Source organism: Fomitiporia mediterranea (genome assembly GCF_000271605.1).
Source record: "Fomitiporia mediterranea MF3/22 unplaced genomic scaffold FOMMEscaffold_14, whole genome shotgun sequence".
NCBI classification, from domain to species: domain Eukaryota; kingdom Fungi; phylum Basidiomycota; class Agaricomycetes; order Hymenochaetales; family Hymenochaetaceae; genus Fomitiporia; species Fomitiporia mediterranea.
Genome location: NW_006760399.1, coordinates 1,020,936 through 1,036,606, shown reverse-complemented (window position 1 = coordinate 1,036,606; position 15,671 = coordinate 1,020,936). Strand labels below are relative to the sequence as shown.

Below are 15,671 nucleotides of genomic sequence, written 5' to 3'. Positions count from 1 at the left end.
CCTACAGATTGTTTTCTTCTGCTCACTCGGACTTTATTTTATCTCTCAGGGAACTCCGTATAAGGCTTGATCTCCCCTTACTTTCAATTTATTACCTGCTGATGTCCCTCCGTGCCATCAACCCGAAACTTGATTGCAATCGTCATAGTTCATTTGACCACCTCCGATATCGTTCATGACATTTTATTGCTCGGTGTACGATTAGCAAAAGGAAGACAGGAACGATAATTCAAGCCACGTCCGAAATGCGAAGAGATAGCTGAATATGTGTCGTTATCTGGCTTGGCCGAGCAGATGACGCTGGATTTCATGTGTTCCTGACATTGTCAACTTGATCAGATGACGCAACCAACCATGTATCATTCCTATCAAATCTCTTCACCCAGAATGGGAAACAGGCCGAAAGCTCACTACTTGTCGTATCCAACGGGTGGCATAGAAACGCGGAAAGGAACGTTTCTGTTGTAGCTAAAATCGAAAGAAAACAAACATAAGCAACCTACACCACCCCTTTGATATTTGGACGAAATATCGTGCGTCGGAGGCGAGTAGTGGCGGCGAAACTATTGCACTTGTGTTCGTGAGTTTGCTCCCGCACTAACTTTCAGTCAGTAACAGCATCACCTCCTTTCTCCCTGCCTCAACTTGCAGCGTCGGATTCCGCAGTTTGGTATATGTTGAAACTTGAGAGGCGATAACTCTAATGCAACGGCAGCAGGGAGTCAAGATCAGAAAACAATTTTCACCTTGGTCTAAATTAACGAGGCTGGAAGGACTAGAATTGTTTCTCCTGCAACTCTAACTATGCTTGTTTCGATTGCCCTCATTCAAATTCGATCTTCCCGGCTTCTTCAGATTGACCCGATAATGAATTTGGTGCAGATAGAGGCTTATGCAAGTTCTTTGGAATATTGATCCGTCTTATCGCTGTTTGTATTCACCCGCACATCCCTGACACTTCTTCACCACGGTATGGAATGGCGCAGAATCCGTACCTACCTTCCATTCCTCCTAGACTAACTGAAGAGACTTTTCTGATACCCATCAGACTTTCGACTTTTTTTCAGCCCAATTGTTTCGAAAATAGATCCAAACAGAATACGACGTCGGTCGTCGGTTAGTTGCGGGTGCTGTTTTTTTGCAGGGTCGCCGTCATCGATAAAAGGAGATGGTGCGCTAAACTTTTTAGGGTCGCTTAGCTTGATTGGTAAATTAACTATTTCGGAGACCTCCCCCCTTACATTACCATCTCTTGCTTGTAGGTCCACGATTTTCACCTTGAATCATTGCCAAATGATATTCCGTCGCAACAGCTTTCGAGGTCATTATTCGGAAATGATGAGTCTTGCATTCGCGGAGATCTATCACTCGATTCTTTCTGGGGGTGCCTCATGCAGTGTCCTTCTATTCCGAAAACCAGATTTCATCAAGATCTTACACCGAGGAACTCAGTTAAACTTAATTGACTCCGCGTCGACTCTGGAAAGACCCTGCTTGGTCCTCGTCACATCCCTTTATTTGACCCTTGAAACGCCGAATCTCTGGCTGCATACTTAATTACGGACTCCTCTCGCAAGCATTCGTCTTCGTCGTCTTTTCTTCCACTCCAGACCTCCATCCACTTGCAACTCTACTCTACTAACCAATAATCTACAAGCATGTCCGGCGAAGCTCCTCCATTACCTGCCTTGGACAACTCGGTTGGTGGAAGTGCTTTCAATGAGTGCATATTCTGAAGCCCCTGTTTGTCATAGATGGGTGTCCTCTTGATCGGGACAATGTGAGTCGCGCAGTTGTTTGTTGGTTTGTTTAGAGACTGATGCGCATATCTCGCAAAGGGTTGCAATGGGGTAAGTTCGAACGAATGTTTTGTTATGGAGGAAGAACTTTACTGAATAAACTTATCCTGTATAGGCTGTGTGGCGCGAATTGCGTGCAGGTTTACAACTATTATAACGTGGGTATTGTTCTTCACCAATTGTCGGCACTTCGTCTTAATGATTATTTTACGCTAGGTTTTCACGAAAGATCCTATTTGGTTGAAACTATTAGTACACAATTATCAGTGACGCTACTTTATGTCGAGTTGTCTAAGTGCCCAATAGGTCTTCTTTGTATGGGCATTGGATACGACACATCAAGGGCTCATAACACACAGTATATATACGTATCTTATCACGGAATATGGCAACCCTCTGTTCTTGGGGACCATCGTGGACACTCTACTTGTAAGTCTTCCCAGGGATACTGAAACAATGACGTATATTAAGATAACATGCTTACAACTTATAGATCGAGGTTCTCATCAATGTAGGTAGCGGAGAAACGATCTTAAGTTTCGCCGAGTAATGATCGGACATTTCCTAGGCTTGTGTTGTATTCCTTGTTCAGGCCTTCTTTACCTTCCGAGTTTGGAAGCGTCAGTGGATATGTTTACTCACTAAGTAGTGATGACTGATCTCATGTTCCTGACTGCAGTCAGCCAAAGGAACGTCGTACTCGTGGTTATACTCGTGCGTTCAATGTGTTCGTCATTGTTGAATCTTATTCACAAAACTGCAGTTATTGCTCGTCTTGTCTTCCTTCATCCTCTCAATCGGTGAGTGAAACTTATAACGAGGCTGTAACAGTGCTTATCTGACTTCCCCCCCCCCCCACAGTATACGTTGTAAAAGCGTATGGATGATCGTCTACTCTATACTTCTCTCGACTGATCTTGAATCTACAGACTGAGGCTCAAAGTCTTCGTGCGCCTCGTGGAAATCTATGCGTTAAACCGTTCAATCAACGTTATCAGTGCAGTCAGCGACGTGGCGATCACTGCGTCACTCGTTTGGTTCTTGCAGAGTTCGCGTACCGGGTTCAGGCGTTCGGACAATATTATCAACCGTCTAATTCTGTTCTCCCTGAACACTGGCCTACTCACTGGCCTGGACGCTATTGCTGCACTCATCGCAGTAAGTGCATTTTGAGCTGCTTCGTGTCTGGACTACGTATTAATTTACTTCTTGTGCTTATTCAGAACACGGCGTCTCCGGATACTCTCATCTATGTCCTGTTCTACGTTCTCACGAGCAGACGTACGTTTATCTTAGACATCTTCATTAAGTCACATGCTGACGTCTTTCCGTATTTCCAGTTTACTCCAACTCCCTGATGGCTACGTAAGCGCTCAGTCTCTTATGTACCTTGAACAGGCGAAGGATACTGACTAAACCTAGACTAAACTGCCGTAAGGGCTTGAACGGTGTTGACGAGACCAGTGAACAGGGTATATCGTACGCCTCCAGTGAGGGCCGCTTCCGCTCTCAGCCTGTCGAACTGAGCGTGCCATCAGGAGGAAAGGTTCGTGCTTATGTCTCGCCACTCACGTCTGTCACTGACGCTTCTCACTTTCATAATTTGTAATAGGGAAATGCACTCTCGATCAAGGTCAGGACAGAGCGTCAAGTTGTACATGATCAGGATGGAAATATCAAGGTGAGCAAAATTGCTCTGCGCAGTCAATTGGCGCTAGCTGCTTTGTTTACGTTCTTATTCCCGGTGGCTGATAGGCTTACCATTCTTTCACCCCTCTTTAGCATGGAGCCGACAGTGACACGGATTCACCGTATCATTATGGTGACGCAAAAACCGGAGCGTATCCTATGCACTCGATGGCAGTGTAAACACAGGTGCTATCATCTGAAAATTAGGACGGAGTTCACTACTCCATGCTTCCGGTCGTCATTTAATCCTGTTCGCTATTTGCGCATTTGATCGACTGCGACGGATCAACGGTGTTTTCGCACATTGCTAACAGTTCTCACTTGTGCTTTTCATATCGCTTTCTTTGCCCGTTTGCTTGTTCGAAGCTGCCTGCCTTGTATGTACCATTGGATCGGATTCAAAAGAAAACAAAAAGCTCAGGCCCAGGGCTGAGCGCTGCGGCCTGTTCTAGACGACAGTCTTTTCTATTCTGTTACTTATGCCAGTAAAGTATTCATCTCTTTGACCCGTGTCTTTTTTTACCTTGTCTGTAGAGTTATGTGTTATCATGATTATGGTTGAGAAGTACTTGGTCCCGGACGACAAATTCGAAAGCAGCGACGGTGTTGTGCAAGATGAACTAAGACGTAAATTTGATTCCATTCTCAAGGATCTTGCGTGTCTGCTAGGAACCAGTCTAGATCGGTTTCTTTCGAAGGATGGTTTGATGGTGTCACAACTAAACGGCAATCTGCAATCAGATTCGCATCCGTACTGTGTAGTGGGCCATCAGTAACAAACCAAGCGTTCTTCCTGCGACGCCACCCCGCAATCTTCGCCTCATGCCAGTGCAAGATAGACTTTTCTATGTGATGATCAAGGAGGCCTCTATTTTGCGCGTATTCTCGCATAGCACACAAGACGGTTCGCTTAATCCATTGGTACAACGGACTATTCTGTACTGGACGCCGCAAAGCCTTTCGACGCGTCCCCGGTAAATACAGCCCTGTACTAGGCACACACGTCCATTTCGACCCCAGATAGAGTGTCTTGATACTTCGAGGTCTTGACAGGATGTACTAGCACCATCCCTTTTCCATACGAATAGTACAAGGGTTCGAATCGCCGATGATTGTTCGCCTATTCATGTCCAACCTTGGTGGTCTAGCTTTCGCTTCTCCACCGCCGACTTCTTGCAGTTTCAGGCTTCCTCCAGCATGTCTTTAAAATCCTTGACAAGTAAACCCCAGCTCCTACACCGTGCAATTTAGATCCTAGTGTGCATCACACATCAACCTGCGTAACACCACGAGGCACGGTTTTATTGAGAAGTACGAGTGAATGGACTCCAAGATACACTTCGTGAATAATTTTGCATTATGCAAGGTCTTCTACTTGTCATGCGAAACTCGGCCGAAGCTCATCTGACCTGGATCGGAATCGTGTGGCTTGTTCCGCTTATACAATTCCGTGTTGCAAAATATGAAGTAAAGCGAATCCTCGCTTTCCCGATGACCAGATCCACCCTTGGTCATGGCAATCCAGATGAAGCATAACAGCAAAGACTGTAAGTCATGGCGGGGCTGAAGCCCATGCATCAGAGCAGCTTCCCAAAATCTTGACAGGCATGGTAGAGACGAAGTTCTGCCGATGTCGGTTTGAGATAATCCGGATAAAATTTGTCAAATACGAACCAGTTTGACTGCTTACTGCTTGTGTCGTAGTATCCTCATACCTGCAAACTTAAGCAAGCAGTACCCAATCTCGTCAAGGCCGGTAATGATGCTGACTCCAGTCTCATAATGAATGGATAAATACTCTGGACTGATGTTGCAGTGCTTGATGTCGTGATAAAGTTGGAGGGTTGCTACACGGAATTAATTTTTTAGTAAAGTACTTGAGATTACAATTATCACGAAGTTAGAAAATAGTCTCATGGAATTGATGAGATCTTCAACCAAACTGAAAGTATTCAACTAGCTTGACGTGAAGTTCGCGAGTATGGCATGTTCAGTGATTTGACACTGTGGCCCTGACGCCCTCGCTTTTTGGCCGTATTGCAATGGAGTCGACCAAGAGTGTCTAGCCGATAGTTCTGATGCGAGATGGTTTCCAGCAAACGACGTGTAGAAGGCAACTTTCGAGCGCATCGATTATATCAAATTCCTCAAGTGAACAGCGAGACTCGCATGACAGACATCGAAATCTGAAATTATGAACTCTGCTTGAGAACGGCATTCGCCAGCGAGAAACAGGGTGTCGGTATTACTTGGACCTTCAACATTGAAAACAAACTATTACTCGAGCCCATTGCAGTGGATTAAATTGTCTGTTATTGAATTCAATTAGTACGGTAGTATCCAAATGCTTCGAGCGGAGCACTTCGGTAGTTTCGGCCTCAGAAATATCAGAGGTTCTGGGTTGACGCAAAGTTCATGAGAGATTACTGCCACCGTTGTCAACACGAGACTCGTCTAAAGAGAATCAATTCACGACCAATAGAATGACGAGGCGCTAGAAGAAAAGGGGCGAGTTGTGATGAAGGTTCGCCTTATTGTGGAAACGGTGGGCAGGGAAGCTAGCTTGCAATGACTGACAAGATGCAAGAAATGCGAGGGTTGGTGACGCAGCGACCTGTATGGCCCAGTCGCAGCCCCGACGAAAATGTGAAATGGTTCAAACCAGGGGAGTTATGAGTTTAGATGCGAAGCAATCACTAAGATGATGTCGTCGAAGGACAAATCCGATGATTCAGTGGCTCATTCCAAAGGTAAATTTGACAACGTGACTAGCGCGTCGCGTCACACTGTCACGTGTGTAGCAGGATAGGGACTGGTGCGGATGGGTCTATCCGCGAAACCGCACCGCGGATAAGCATTTCCACGGATAACTTATCCGCGGATGAAATTCCCACGGATACCGCAGTTTCTGCGTATCCGCAAAAAACAGCCGGAAATTTGCGGGACTAACTTAGACAAGTAGAAATCAACTGTTGTTTCTTATGCAATCACTAGTGATACATCACAACTGTGACTAATATCACACTTAGGTAATTAAAGCAACGTGAATTTTTTATCGGCTAGGCTAAGCACTCAACCGCGGATACTGCGGTAACCGTGGGAAAATTCATCCGCGGATAGCTGGTGCGGATAACGGTGGCGGATGCCGCGCCAGTCCCTATTAGCAGGATCATGCACCACGGCTTTCGGCCAACTCGGACAGACACCAATATCGACATCTTGATGTTTTGTAACCCAAAAATCCTTCAATCCCTGCCTTGACAATGTTTACTATGCACAGTTCCCGATTCCGACCACTTCTCTTTCCGAGGATGGCAATTTTCCGCCAAAGTGCGTGTCGAAATCTCTCAGTAATCCGTCTCCCCAAGAACGGAGGAGAGTCATGTCAATCTCAGCCATTTGCGTTATATCAAAACCGAAATAGGGACACCGTATATGACTTTGTTAATAATCCCAAAGATGAAGATGTTGAAATACTCACATTCGCCGAGGAACCTCTCGGGATGCCGGCTAGGTTGGGCTTTGGCTATCTTCAAGTTGATATTGGTGAACGGTTTGGGCCAGACAACCGATTTGAGATTCTAAGAAAACTCGGGTGGGGACAGTGCTCAAGCATCTGGCTTGCGAAAGATACCATGTAGGCATGCTATTGTACATTACTATGTGAGAGCTAAGCATGACTCTCTTTCAGCGAGAACTGCTTCGTTGCTATTAAAGCACTATCAGGACACACGACACACCAATGCAAAAAGCGAGTTTGTGTCGAACACTACATCCTCTACGACTTATCTCAAGGCAAATCTACATCGGAGACACATTGCCTTACTCAAATCGCTGGGTTTCTTCAACCCGGTAAGGAAGGGGCCGATGGGGAGCATCTCTGTTTTGTTACTGATCCACTCGGACCTTCTCTTTTCGAATTTCGCAAGCAAGGCTGGCGATATACGAAACCACTCATCAAGAAACTTCTACGACATACCCTCGTTGGCCTATCTCACATACATAGTCTGGGCATCGCACATACAGGTAAGTTTGAATTCATGTTACGAAATGGATAAAGATTAACAGACACAGATCTTAAACCTGAGAATATCCTGATGGACCTGGGAAGTGGTTCCGAAACGTTTGACATCGAGTCGTTCTTAAGAAACGAACCTGCAAGAAAGCATCCTCCGGACCGGACTCAAGGCGGACAGCTCGTGCAGGCTGCTGTCTCACAACCCTTTCCTATTCCGCCATTTAAAGATTGGATGTCACGAAATTTCATAATCACTGACTTCGGCAGTGGTACGTAATTTTTTTTTTCGGGTGCAAGGCAGTATATTGATATGAGTGACTTCATGCAGCGCAATACGTTAATCATAAAGTTTACTACGAGATCATGCCTCAGGATTTGCGTGCCCCAGAAGTTATACTCGACCTTCCCTGGAATGAGAAGGTTGATATTTGGGCCTTCGGCTGTCTTGTGAGTATAGAACTTTGAAAGTTGCGCATATATCCCATTCTGCTATAGGTATTCGAATTTGTCAATAATCAACGGTTGTTGAAATCAAATGCGACGGAGGGCCTCGAAAGTCTAGACCCCAATGTCTTATTCCTCTGGCAAATTCTCTCACTTACCAAAGAACGCATCCCACCTGAAGTGATTCGCAGCAGCGAGCACGCGATGAAATACCTTAATCCAGAGACGAGTGAGTCTTCGCTTTTATCTAACAGCGCGGTTGACGTTTAAATTCATCATTGCAGGCTTGCTGAACGATGGTAGACCGTTAATTGATGTTCGATTCCTCGACATCTTAAGACAGATTGGGGCACTGACAAAGCCCGAAGACCTCGCGGGCTGCGAGCGCTTGCTTAAGAAATGTCTTCGCCTGGATCCAAACAAGAGAGCTTCGGCGAAGGAGCTCTTAGAAGATTCTTGGCTTAACACAGAGACATGACCTCCTCACTTGCCCTTGTTCACCTGTAGAGGACTTACGCCATCAATTGTCATACTTGTTTCGTTTCATCCTTATTCGAATGTTCACTCCTTTTCCCGGATTTATTTCATGCCCAACAGGTGCTCGAATCGACAAAATTGGTTCATGGTGGTGACATACAAGTCATTGCTGACAAATTGCTGCAGTGTCTGATAGTGCCACTAATTAAAGCCTGGTGTAATACATAGTTCTACGGTGAGTGTTTATCTGGATGCGTTTCAGTCCACCTTGATTTGATAAGTATCATACAGACAACTTCCCGTTGATTCGCCACATTTATGATTCTGCTTCAGCAGGATCTTATGAGTTTTTACTCCATCTGAGCGATTCCGTGTCTGAGAGTACTAATCTAGAACCCACGTACTGACGCCACAGAGTGACGATCACTCAATCTATCGTACAAGTAAATAGTGGCATTACATCTCAGTGGCTAGTTGGCCAATTCAGACAAGTCAAACATATTGTTGTTCTTGCATATTTAAACTATTCGTAAGGAGTTGGTACCAAATTTTATGCAAATGGAATTCCAAATCCTCTCCGTGCAAATGTTCAAGTCTGTCGTATCCTAATACGATTTTGGTTGCACTAACGGATTCCGTGATAACTTGCCATGTCTAGTGAAACCTGTATTCTATGTTTCAAGATGAGATGTTTCGGGCAACAGCGATTTTTGGTGCCACACAACTTCAAACATATTTGTTTTACTTCACCAATATGTGCAGAGTCTCGTTCTATTATTATTCACGTGGCAGTTCTGTAACTATGAAACAATAGTTTTGCCCACCCCTTCCTGATAGCATATAAGCAATTGTATGGAGCACTATCGTTTGCTCCTCCGTATAAACTCAAGTTGGCATTGTCTGATTTGAGAGATGAGCTCACGTCGGGCCCGCACAATTCTCTATCTTCCCAAGAGTGGAACTCAATCTTTACCTATTAGCCATGGCCGGAATGGTGACGGAGATATTGTATATGAATTTGTCAGAGAAGCAAAAGCCGAAGATATTGAGGAGTTGACTTTTACCGAGGAGCCTCTTGGTGTATCAGCCAGACATGGTTTCGGATATTTACAGGTCGAATTCGGAGATCGCATAGGGCCTGATGGCCGCTATGAGATTCTCAGAAAACTAGGCTGGGGTGGCTGCTCGAGCGTTTGGCTCGCAAAAGATACTAAGTGTGTATTTCATACTATTCCGATTATACAGGTATTATATAGCCTCCACCTTACAGGGAGAACAACTTCGTCGCAATCAAGGCTTTAACTGGGTATGAGACACATCGGTGGAAACGGCATGCCCAGAATGAGGACAGTGTAATCCGGGAATTATCAAAAGACAAACGGACGTCGGAAACATACTGCCTTACTCAGAATGATCGGTTTACTCATCCTGGGAAGGAAGCGAGTGATGGCGAGCATATCTGTATTGTAACTGATCCTCTGGGACCGTCCCTCGGCGATTACAAAAGAAAACGGATGCGATTCACAAAGCCGCTGATAAAGAAAATCTCGTCTGACATTCTCAAAGGACTCACTTATATGCATGGACTGCGGATTGCGCACACGGGTAAGAAAGAGATCACATTAAGGAAACAGCAAATGTTAACGTTGAGAAAAGATCTTAAACCCGAAAATGTCTTGATGGACCTAGGGAGAGGTTCAACAGCATTTGACATAGACTCATTCATCAAGAACGAACCTGCTCGTAGGCATCATAAAGAAAAGTCACAGGGCGGAAAGCCTGTATCCGCGGCTGTCTCGCAACCATTCCCGTTGCCGTCCCCTGAAGATTGTCTTTCTCGAAACTATGTAATCACTGATTTTGGGAGCGGTGAGCGGCTTTTCGAATGCCATAGTCATACCAAGTTGATGATAGCCCGTATTAGCGCAACATGTTAATGATAAGAAGACTAACCACATCATGCCACCAGATTTACGCGCTCCGGAAGTAATCCTTGGACTTCAATGGGATGAGAAAGTGGATATATGGGCTTTTGGCTGCCTCGTCAGTACGATTGCAATTGCTTTATGTCGACATTTCTCACGTTGGAATAGGTATTCGAATTCGTCAACAATCAAAGGCTCATAAGGGTCGACACGGCTGCTGCAGCTTTCAACGACAAGAAATTCGGGAACCACGTTCTCTATCAAATACTCGCAATAACTAGAGATCGCTTGCCACGGAATACTATCGAGAGCAGCGAGAGCGCTAAAGAGTATCTTGATCCAAACACTGGTCAGTATTGTCTGATGTAGCAAAGGGACGACATTACTTATCGGATGAACTGCACTGTTAGGTTGGTTGAAAGATCAACGAGGACGGCCCGAGGTGGAAATAATGCTCTCGGATATTCTCAAGGGGATAGGAGCTTTAAAGAAACCCGAAGACATTGTCGGTTGTGAAACCCTGCTCAGAAAATGCCTTCGCCTTGATCGAAAGGACAGATACTCCGCCAGAGACATCTTAATTGACAAGGACTCTTGGCTCAAGTCGGAAACGTGACCTTCAATCTGTGAGTTATCAGAACGGAGAAATAACGACATATTATGCACACTATATTTCTTCGTTGTGCAATGTATCACATAAAATAGCCTGACTGAAAAAAAATAGCACACATCACGTTCCCACGTAATCAGCGTATTATGTAGTTTGTCCGTTTGGGGATTATAGCTTACAGATTGATGACTTTACATAATTGCAACTAGCCATAAGACGAATTTGGTTTTCTCTTGCTTAGTTTGGTCTCAACGTTGCTGTATATTCCCGAAACTTGCATTAAATATAATGCTCGGGCTTGCTCTCAGGACAAACGTTTTCCAACACCCTAAATTGTGTCAACGACTTCCTAATCAATTTGCCTTGATGTTCTCCCTTCGATTAGCTTTGCATTACCCGTTACCACGTTCCATTTATCTTTTGCCCTTGTCGACTTTGGCAGTGGTATGTAACCTTTCATTTACACGACATGATATAACCCATCCTGCGTTTTACACCTAGATCCTTAACAAGAACGTCAATGATTACATCTGAGTCACACCTAGTCGCCTTCGCCTTCCGGAAATAATACTTGATTTACTGTAAAACGAGAAAGTTGATAGTTGGATGCATGGTTACTTAGGTCGTCGTTTGCTTTTTCTTAATAATAATACATAGATGAGAGCAAGTGTTCACATTCATCAATAATCAAAGGCTTCTTGGTTCGTCAAGAGAAAGGTTTGACCTAGATGAGCTCACGCCATGGCAGATGCTCAGTTACACTAGCCATTGTCTTCCAGCAGACATGATTCATAGTAGCCAAGTAGTCATGCATTACTTTAATCTGGAGATAGGTCAGTTTTATAATGTGATTTCGACAGCTTCGTCAAGGCAAAAGGCAGGTATTGCTGGTTGCTCGGCGTTACTCACGTAGGCCTACGTTTAGATCCAAAGGATCGGCTTTCGGCTAAGGAGATTTCCTTCTTGAAGATTCTTGGCTGGCTGGATGAAGAAATGTAAGACAAGCAGCGAAATGAGAGCAATGTCTCACAGTAATTTTTATTTTCGGTACTGAACTCACTCTCACTCAATCCGCTATTACTTCTTTGCTATTGTGCTGTGATCAGAACTTGTTATAGTCCCTTTTCCTTTTAATATTAATATCTTTCGTAAATTATGTATAAGGTCTTCTCTATTAGAACGAAACTCTCACGTTCTAGCAGATGCATGATGGATTATGATCCAGGGTATAATTACTCCTATCGTTACTTATACACCCGCCTGAATACGTATTACTCGTCTGATTTTAAATTAGCCACTTACATGGGTTGTCACAAAAGTCTGTCGAAAGAAAAAGCGAATTGGTCCGCCTTACAATCGTCAGCCGCTTTCTGAAGAACAAAATGAAGAACTCTGCATCCGCTTTCTATATTCTTTTCTTTATCAAGGAGCTAGCTCCGAACCATTTTTTATTCACAATGATTTTACACCCACTGCTTGTTCTTCTTGATATCGCATACTTGTTCCAGATTGTCTCTGGTACGCTTTGAGGTCGTTCATAAACCAAACTTCAGGCTGATTCGTCGTATTTCAGCGGGTGGAAACGATTGGATCAATCCTTCCTTTGTTCTGCAGAAGTCGGGAGCGACGGGTGCACAAAAGACGATTACCAGTTACGCTAGGTCAAGCGCGAAAAAGGGTCCATGGAGTACGTGGGATCCCTATACTAAGAATCGATTAGTTCACTGTGATGATGATGTTTGCTTACAGCCGTGTATGGCGGAGACGGAGATATACTCCCGCCGAACGAAGAGAAGCTCGACTATCTCAGCTGGGCACCATAGTAAGCTTCATCGCTTCGAGCAGCAACTGTAAGAGTGATTTAAGGTTTCGCAAGTCATTGGCCAGACTGTAATTGGTGCCAGAGCGGTAGAGCACATTTAAGCACGGGAGGCAATCGGACTAGTCCTGAGGCGGCGAGAAATGAGACGCAGGTAATTCCGGATGAGGACGGTGGTGATGTTGAATATGACGACGACGGCGGGGATGATGATTCACAAGATGAGGGGGAGGATGATGAGGACGATGACAGTGGTGACGACTCAATGATACCGTCCCTCGACCATCCGGTACTAGTTCCACGAGCGCACCGGAGAATGATGAGACATACGAGACGATTCGGACGTATGCGTGAGATACATGGTCTCAAGGCAAGGGGAGAGACAGGACTCCCCGGTAACCTACCATCGAATCTTCTTCCTCTCCCAACGCCTGATTCGAGCACCAGTGCCACGTCGACAACAGCAGACGGTATTTTCACCAGTCAAACAGGAGTGGAAAACGCCAGGAAGACATCGAAACCGAAGCCGAAACCAAAGGGAAAGAATACTCTTAAAGCCGCGCCAACGAAAACGAAGGGCGGCGGATCAGAATGCACCCCATCCCCTACTAAGGCTCTACCGCCTAGCGCAAGTGAGTCTTCCTTCTTTCAATTGTGAGTAACATTGGAGAAGTGGTAATAATTGTCCTTCCTCAGCGTGGACGACTTGTAAATACGTGACGCGAGATGGCAAGCTCAACCCAGATGTACGCAAGTTACACGGCGTTCAGGCCATCGCAGACGCCAGCCAGTCAATTCTCTACAACGCAGTCGCGAACATATTGACAGGTAGTGCGTCATATGCCCAATCCGCAGCACAGGCAATCAATGTCTTTTTCCTCGATCCACAGAGCGGCATGCACCCTCGTGTTGAATATGGACAGGTAATTCGTGGACCACAGAAACAGGTAGGACAATATCTCGGCGTGCTAGATTTCCGCGGAATGGTCAAGGTTGCGAACGCTATACTCATAATGCAAGCTGTAAATGCGCCGGCTTGGACAAGTAACCTGCAGTCGGAGATGAAGGATTGGACCACCCAGTACTTAAAATGGTTGCAGACCAGCGGGATTGGAAAGAAGGCTATCTCCGCGCCGAAGTAAGACCTCTTTGACACAGTCTTGACTTGACATATGCTAATACCACGTTTCGTGATACTCCAGCAACCACGGGTCATTTGCTGCAAATCAGGTAGCTGCAATGAATATACTTGCTGGAGATACGGATGCGGCTATGGGTGCGCTCGAGTCCTACTTCAACGGACAATTTCGCGATCAAATAGCAGCGTCTGGAGAACAGCCATTCGAAGCGGTTCGCACCCGGCCATTCCATTATCGCTGCTTCAATCTGGAAGCAATGATCGTGAGCATCTACATTCGAGTATAATGGCAGACTCTACTGACCTAGACCACTACAGACAAATGCAAAGCTCGGAGATCAGCTTGGACTTGATTTCTGGACTGCAAAGTCAAAGTTCGGCGCGACAATTAAGGACGCGTTGGACTTCGTTTTGAAGAAGGGTCCTGGAAAGGAAAAAGTATCGGACATCTTTCCTCACGTCGCAGCCATCGCTGCGGTATATGGGGATCCTGGTGGCAAATACATGGCGTATCTGAGAAAGTTGGACTCACACTTCATGACCGCGCCCTACTATTATTACGATCAACCAGCTGCTATCCATCACGTGCAAAAATCTGTCTCAGAGAACGGGCAGATCGTGGTTAACAAACTCATCCAGCAGCCCCCTGAACTACAGGTGCTTGAAGTGAAGCAGACGGACTCTCGCGATGATCTTCCGTCTCAGCGGCCGAGTATACCTTGGGAATGCCCTACTGTGTTTGCAGCGGCGTTAAGGGTGCAACTCGACGACGGGGTATTCGTTACATGCGAGGAGCTTAAACCCTTTTATGGATATGTCGCAGATGCGGGAAATGACGTGTGATATCTGTACATTTCTTCCTAATGCCAATGGAAGCCTTTTGCGGAGTGCCTGAAATGGCAAATAACATCCGCGAGGTGGTCCCGAAGAGCCCGAATACAAATAAGTAGATAGCAGTGAGCTGGGAACATAACAAGAGAAAATCGTGTATTCTACATGAGTTGTTAGGGTCCAAGCGTCACAATAGTCTTATCCACGAAAATACGAGAGGCTCAGCCAGTAAGAAATCCGAACGTTTGCCCGCCTGAACAATCCACATAAAGGCTCTGTTGGGGAAAGACATGTGGGTAGTCTGTAATGTTCCTTTGGAGGATGGAAGAAAACGAGATACCAGGACCAAAGTCGACCAAAGGGAGCACATCAGGCATTTCACAATTTCTTGCCTTAAAAAATAACTTACATAATGTTAAATATAATTCATAATTTAATTTACCATTTTTGGTTGATAGAAATTGTAAACAACATTTAAAAATTTCTTTAGACAAAAACTATAAATTAATTTTGGCATATCTTTATTTGTGAAATCTTGAAATAAATGAGAATAATTATTTAAAACATAATTTGAAGTTTCTTTTAAAACAAAATTATAAATTTTCTTTCAAATTTTAAGACAAAAAATATTTAGAATTTCATTTATAATATTAAATCTTATAAAATATTAAAAGAAAATTAAATTTTACCTAGAGAAGAATGCTAAAAATTTTTTAATATTCAAAGTAGGCAGTCAGTAGGCAGTCAGTAGGCAATTAGTAGGTGATTAGTAGGCAATCAGTAGGCAAGTAATGGGCAAGTAATGGGCAATCAACAGACAACTACCAAATAAGACATTAGATAGTTTTAACCNGTTCAGCTTCTTTCTATAACTTTACCATCCTACAAGTATTACTAGTAACAGGTTGTCTATGCTTCACT

The 15,671-nt window shown here is 44.7% G+C and overlaps 6 protein-coding genes across 6 annotated transcripts; 5 read left to right on the top strand and 1 right to left on the bottom strand.

Moving 5' to 3' along the window:
- Positions 1-1,582: 1,582 nt before the first annotated feature.
- FOMMEDRAFT_23365 (uncharacterized protein) lies at positions 1,583-3,999 on the top strand. The gene is made up of 17 exons (XM_007270605.1): positions 1,583-1,700; positions 1,755-1,780; positions 1,839-1,850; positions 1,915-1,957; positions 2,016-2,051; positions 2,106-2,228; positions 2,293-2,310; positions 2,368-2,419; positions 2,479-2,513; positions 2,563-2,599; positions 2,661-2,676; positions 2,729-2,957; positions 3,023-3,080; positions 3,140-3,164; positions 3,222-3,345; positions 3,412-3,480; positions 3,582-3,999. The coding sequence occupies exons 1-17, from the start codon at positions 1,659-1,661 to the stop codon at positions 3,666-3,668; spliced, it is 1,032 nt and encodes a 343-aa protein (XP_007270667.1). The 5' UTR covers positions 1,583-1,658; the 3' UTR covers positions 3,669-3,999.
- Positions 4,000-4,133: 134 nt separating this feature from the next.
- FOMMEDRAFT_161226 (uncharacterized protein) lies at positions 4,134-5,003 on the bottom strand (the record flags this gene model as incomplete). The annotated part of the gene is made up of 4 exons (XM_007270795.1): positions 4,134-4,479; positions 4,549-4,689; positions 4,757-4,826; positions 4,898-5,003. The coding sequence occupies 4 exons, from the start codon at positions 5,001-5,003 to the stop codon at positions 4,134-4,136; spliced, it is 663 nt and encodes a 220-aa protein (XP_007270857.1).
- Positions 5,004-6,192: 1,189 nt separating this feature from the next.
- FOMMEDRAFT_161225 (uncharacterized protein) lies at positions 6,193-6,437 on the top strand (the record flags this gene model as incomplete). The annotated part of the gene is made up of 2 exons (XM_007270794.1): positions 6,193-6,238; positions 6,298-6,437. 2 exons carry the CDS (start codon positions 6,193-6,195, stop codon positions 6,435-6,437), a joined length of 186 nt encoding a protein of 61 aa, XP_007270856.1.
- A 362-nt stretch (positions 6,438-6,799) lies between these two features.
- FOMMEDRAFT_161224 (kinase-like protein) lies at positions 6,800-8,428 on the top strand (the record flags this gene model as incomplete). The annotated part of the gene is made up of 7 exons (XM_007270793.1): positions 6,800-7,125; positions 7,180-7,340; positions 7,422-7,514; positions 7,563-7,775; positions 7,835-7,953; positions 8,002-8,179; positions 8,235-8,428. The coding sequence occupies 7 exons, from the start codon at positions 6,800-6,802 to the stop codon at positions 8,426-8,428; spliced, it is 1,284 nt and encodes a 427-aa protein (XP_007270855.1).
- A 911-nt stretch (positions 8,429-9,339) lies between these two features.
- Positions 9,340-10,968, top strand: FOMMEDRAFT_161223 (kinase-like protein; the record flags this gene model as incomplete). Its single annotated transcript, XM_007270792.1, has 6 exons — positions 9,340-9,641; positions 9,698-10,032; positions 10,084-10,296; positions 10,352-10,470; positions 10,521-10,701; positions 10,763-10,968. 6 exons carry the CDS (start codon positions 9,340-9,342, stop codon positions 10,966-10,968), a joined length of 1,356 nt encoding a protein of 451 aa, XP_007270854.1.
- A 1,451-nt stretch (positions 10,969-12,419) lies between these two features.
- On the top strand, positions 12,420-14,762 carry FOMMEDRAFT_136778 (chondroitin AC/alginate lyase; the record flags this gene model as incomplete). The annotated part of the gene is made up of 7 exons (XM_007270791.1): positions 12,420-12,480; positions 12,712-12,784; positions 12,839-12,906; positions 13,478-13,919; positions 13,984-14,182; positions 14,238-14,504; positions 14,577-14,762. 7 exons carry the CDS (start codon positions 12,420-12,422, stop codon positions 14,760-14,762), a joined length of 1,296 nt encoding a protein of 431 aa, XP_007270853.1.
- Between the last annotated feature and the right edge of the window lie 909 nt (positions 14,763-15,671).

What these genes read in the sequence shown, in the direction of transcription:
- FOMMEDRAFT_23365 (XM_007270605.1), top strand. Translation starts at nt 1,659, where the DNA reads ATGTCCGGCGAAGCTCCTCCATTACCTGCCTTGGACAACTCG. An exon ending in TCGTACTCGTGGTTATACTC is followed by an intron (nt 2,514 to 2,562) that starts GTGCGTTCAATG and finishes ACAAAACTGCAG; the next exon opens with TTATTGCTCGTCTTGTCTTC. An exon ending in CTACGTTCTCACGAGCAGAC is followed by an intron (nt 3,081 to 3,139) that starts GTACGTTTATCT and finishes CCGTATTTCCAG; the next exon opens with TTTACTCCAACTCCCTGATG.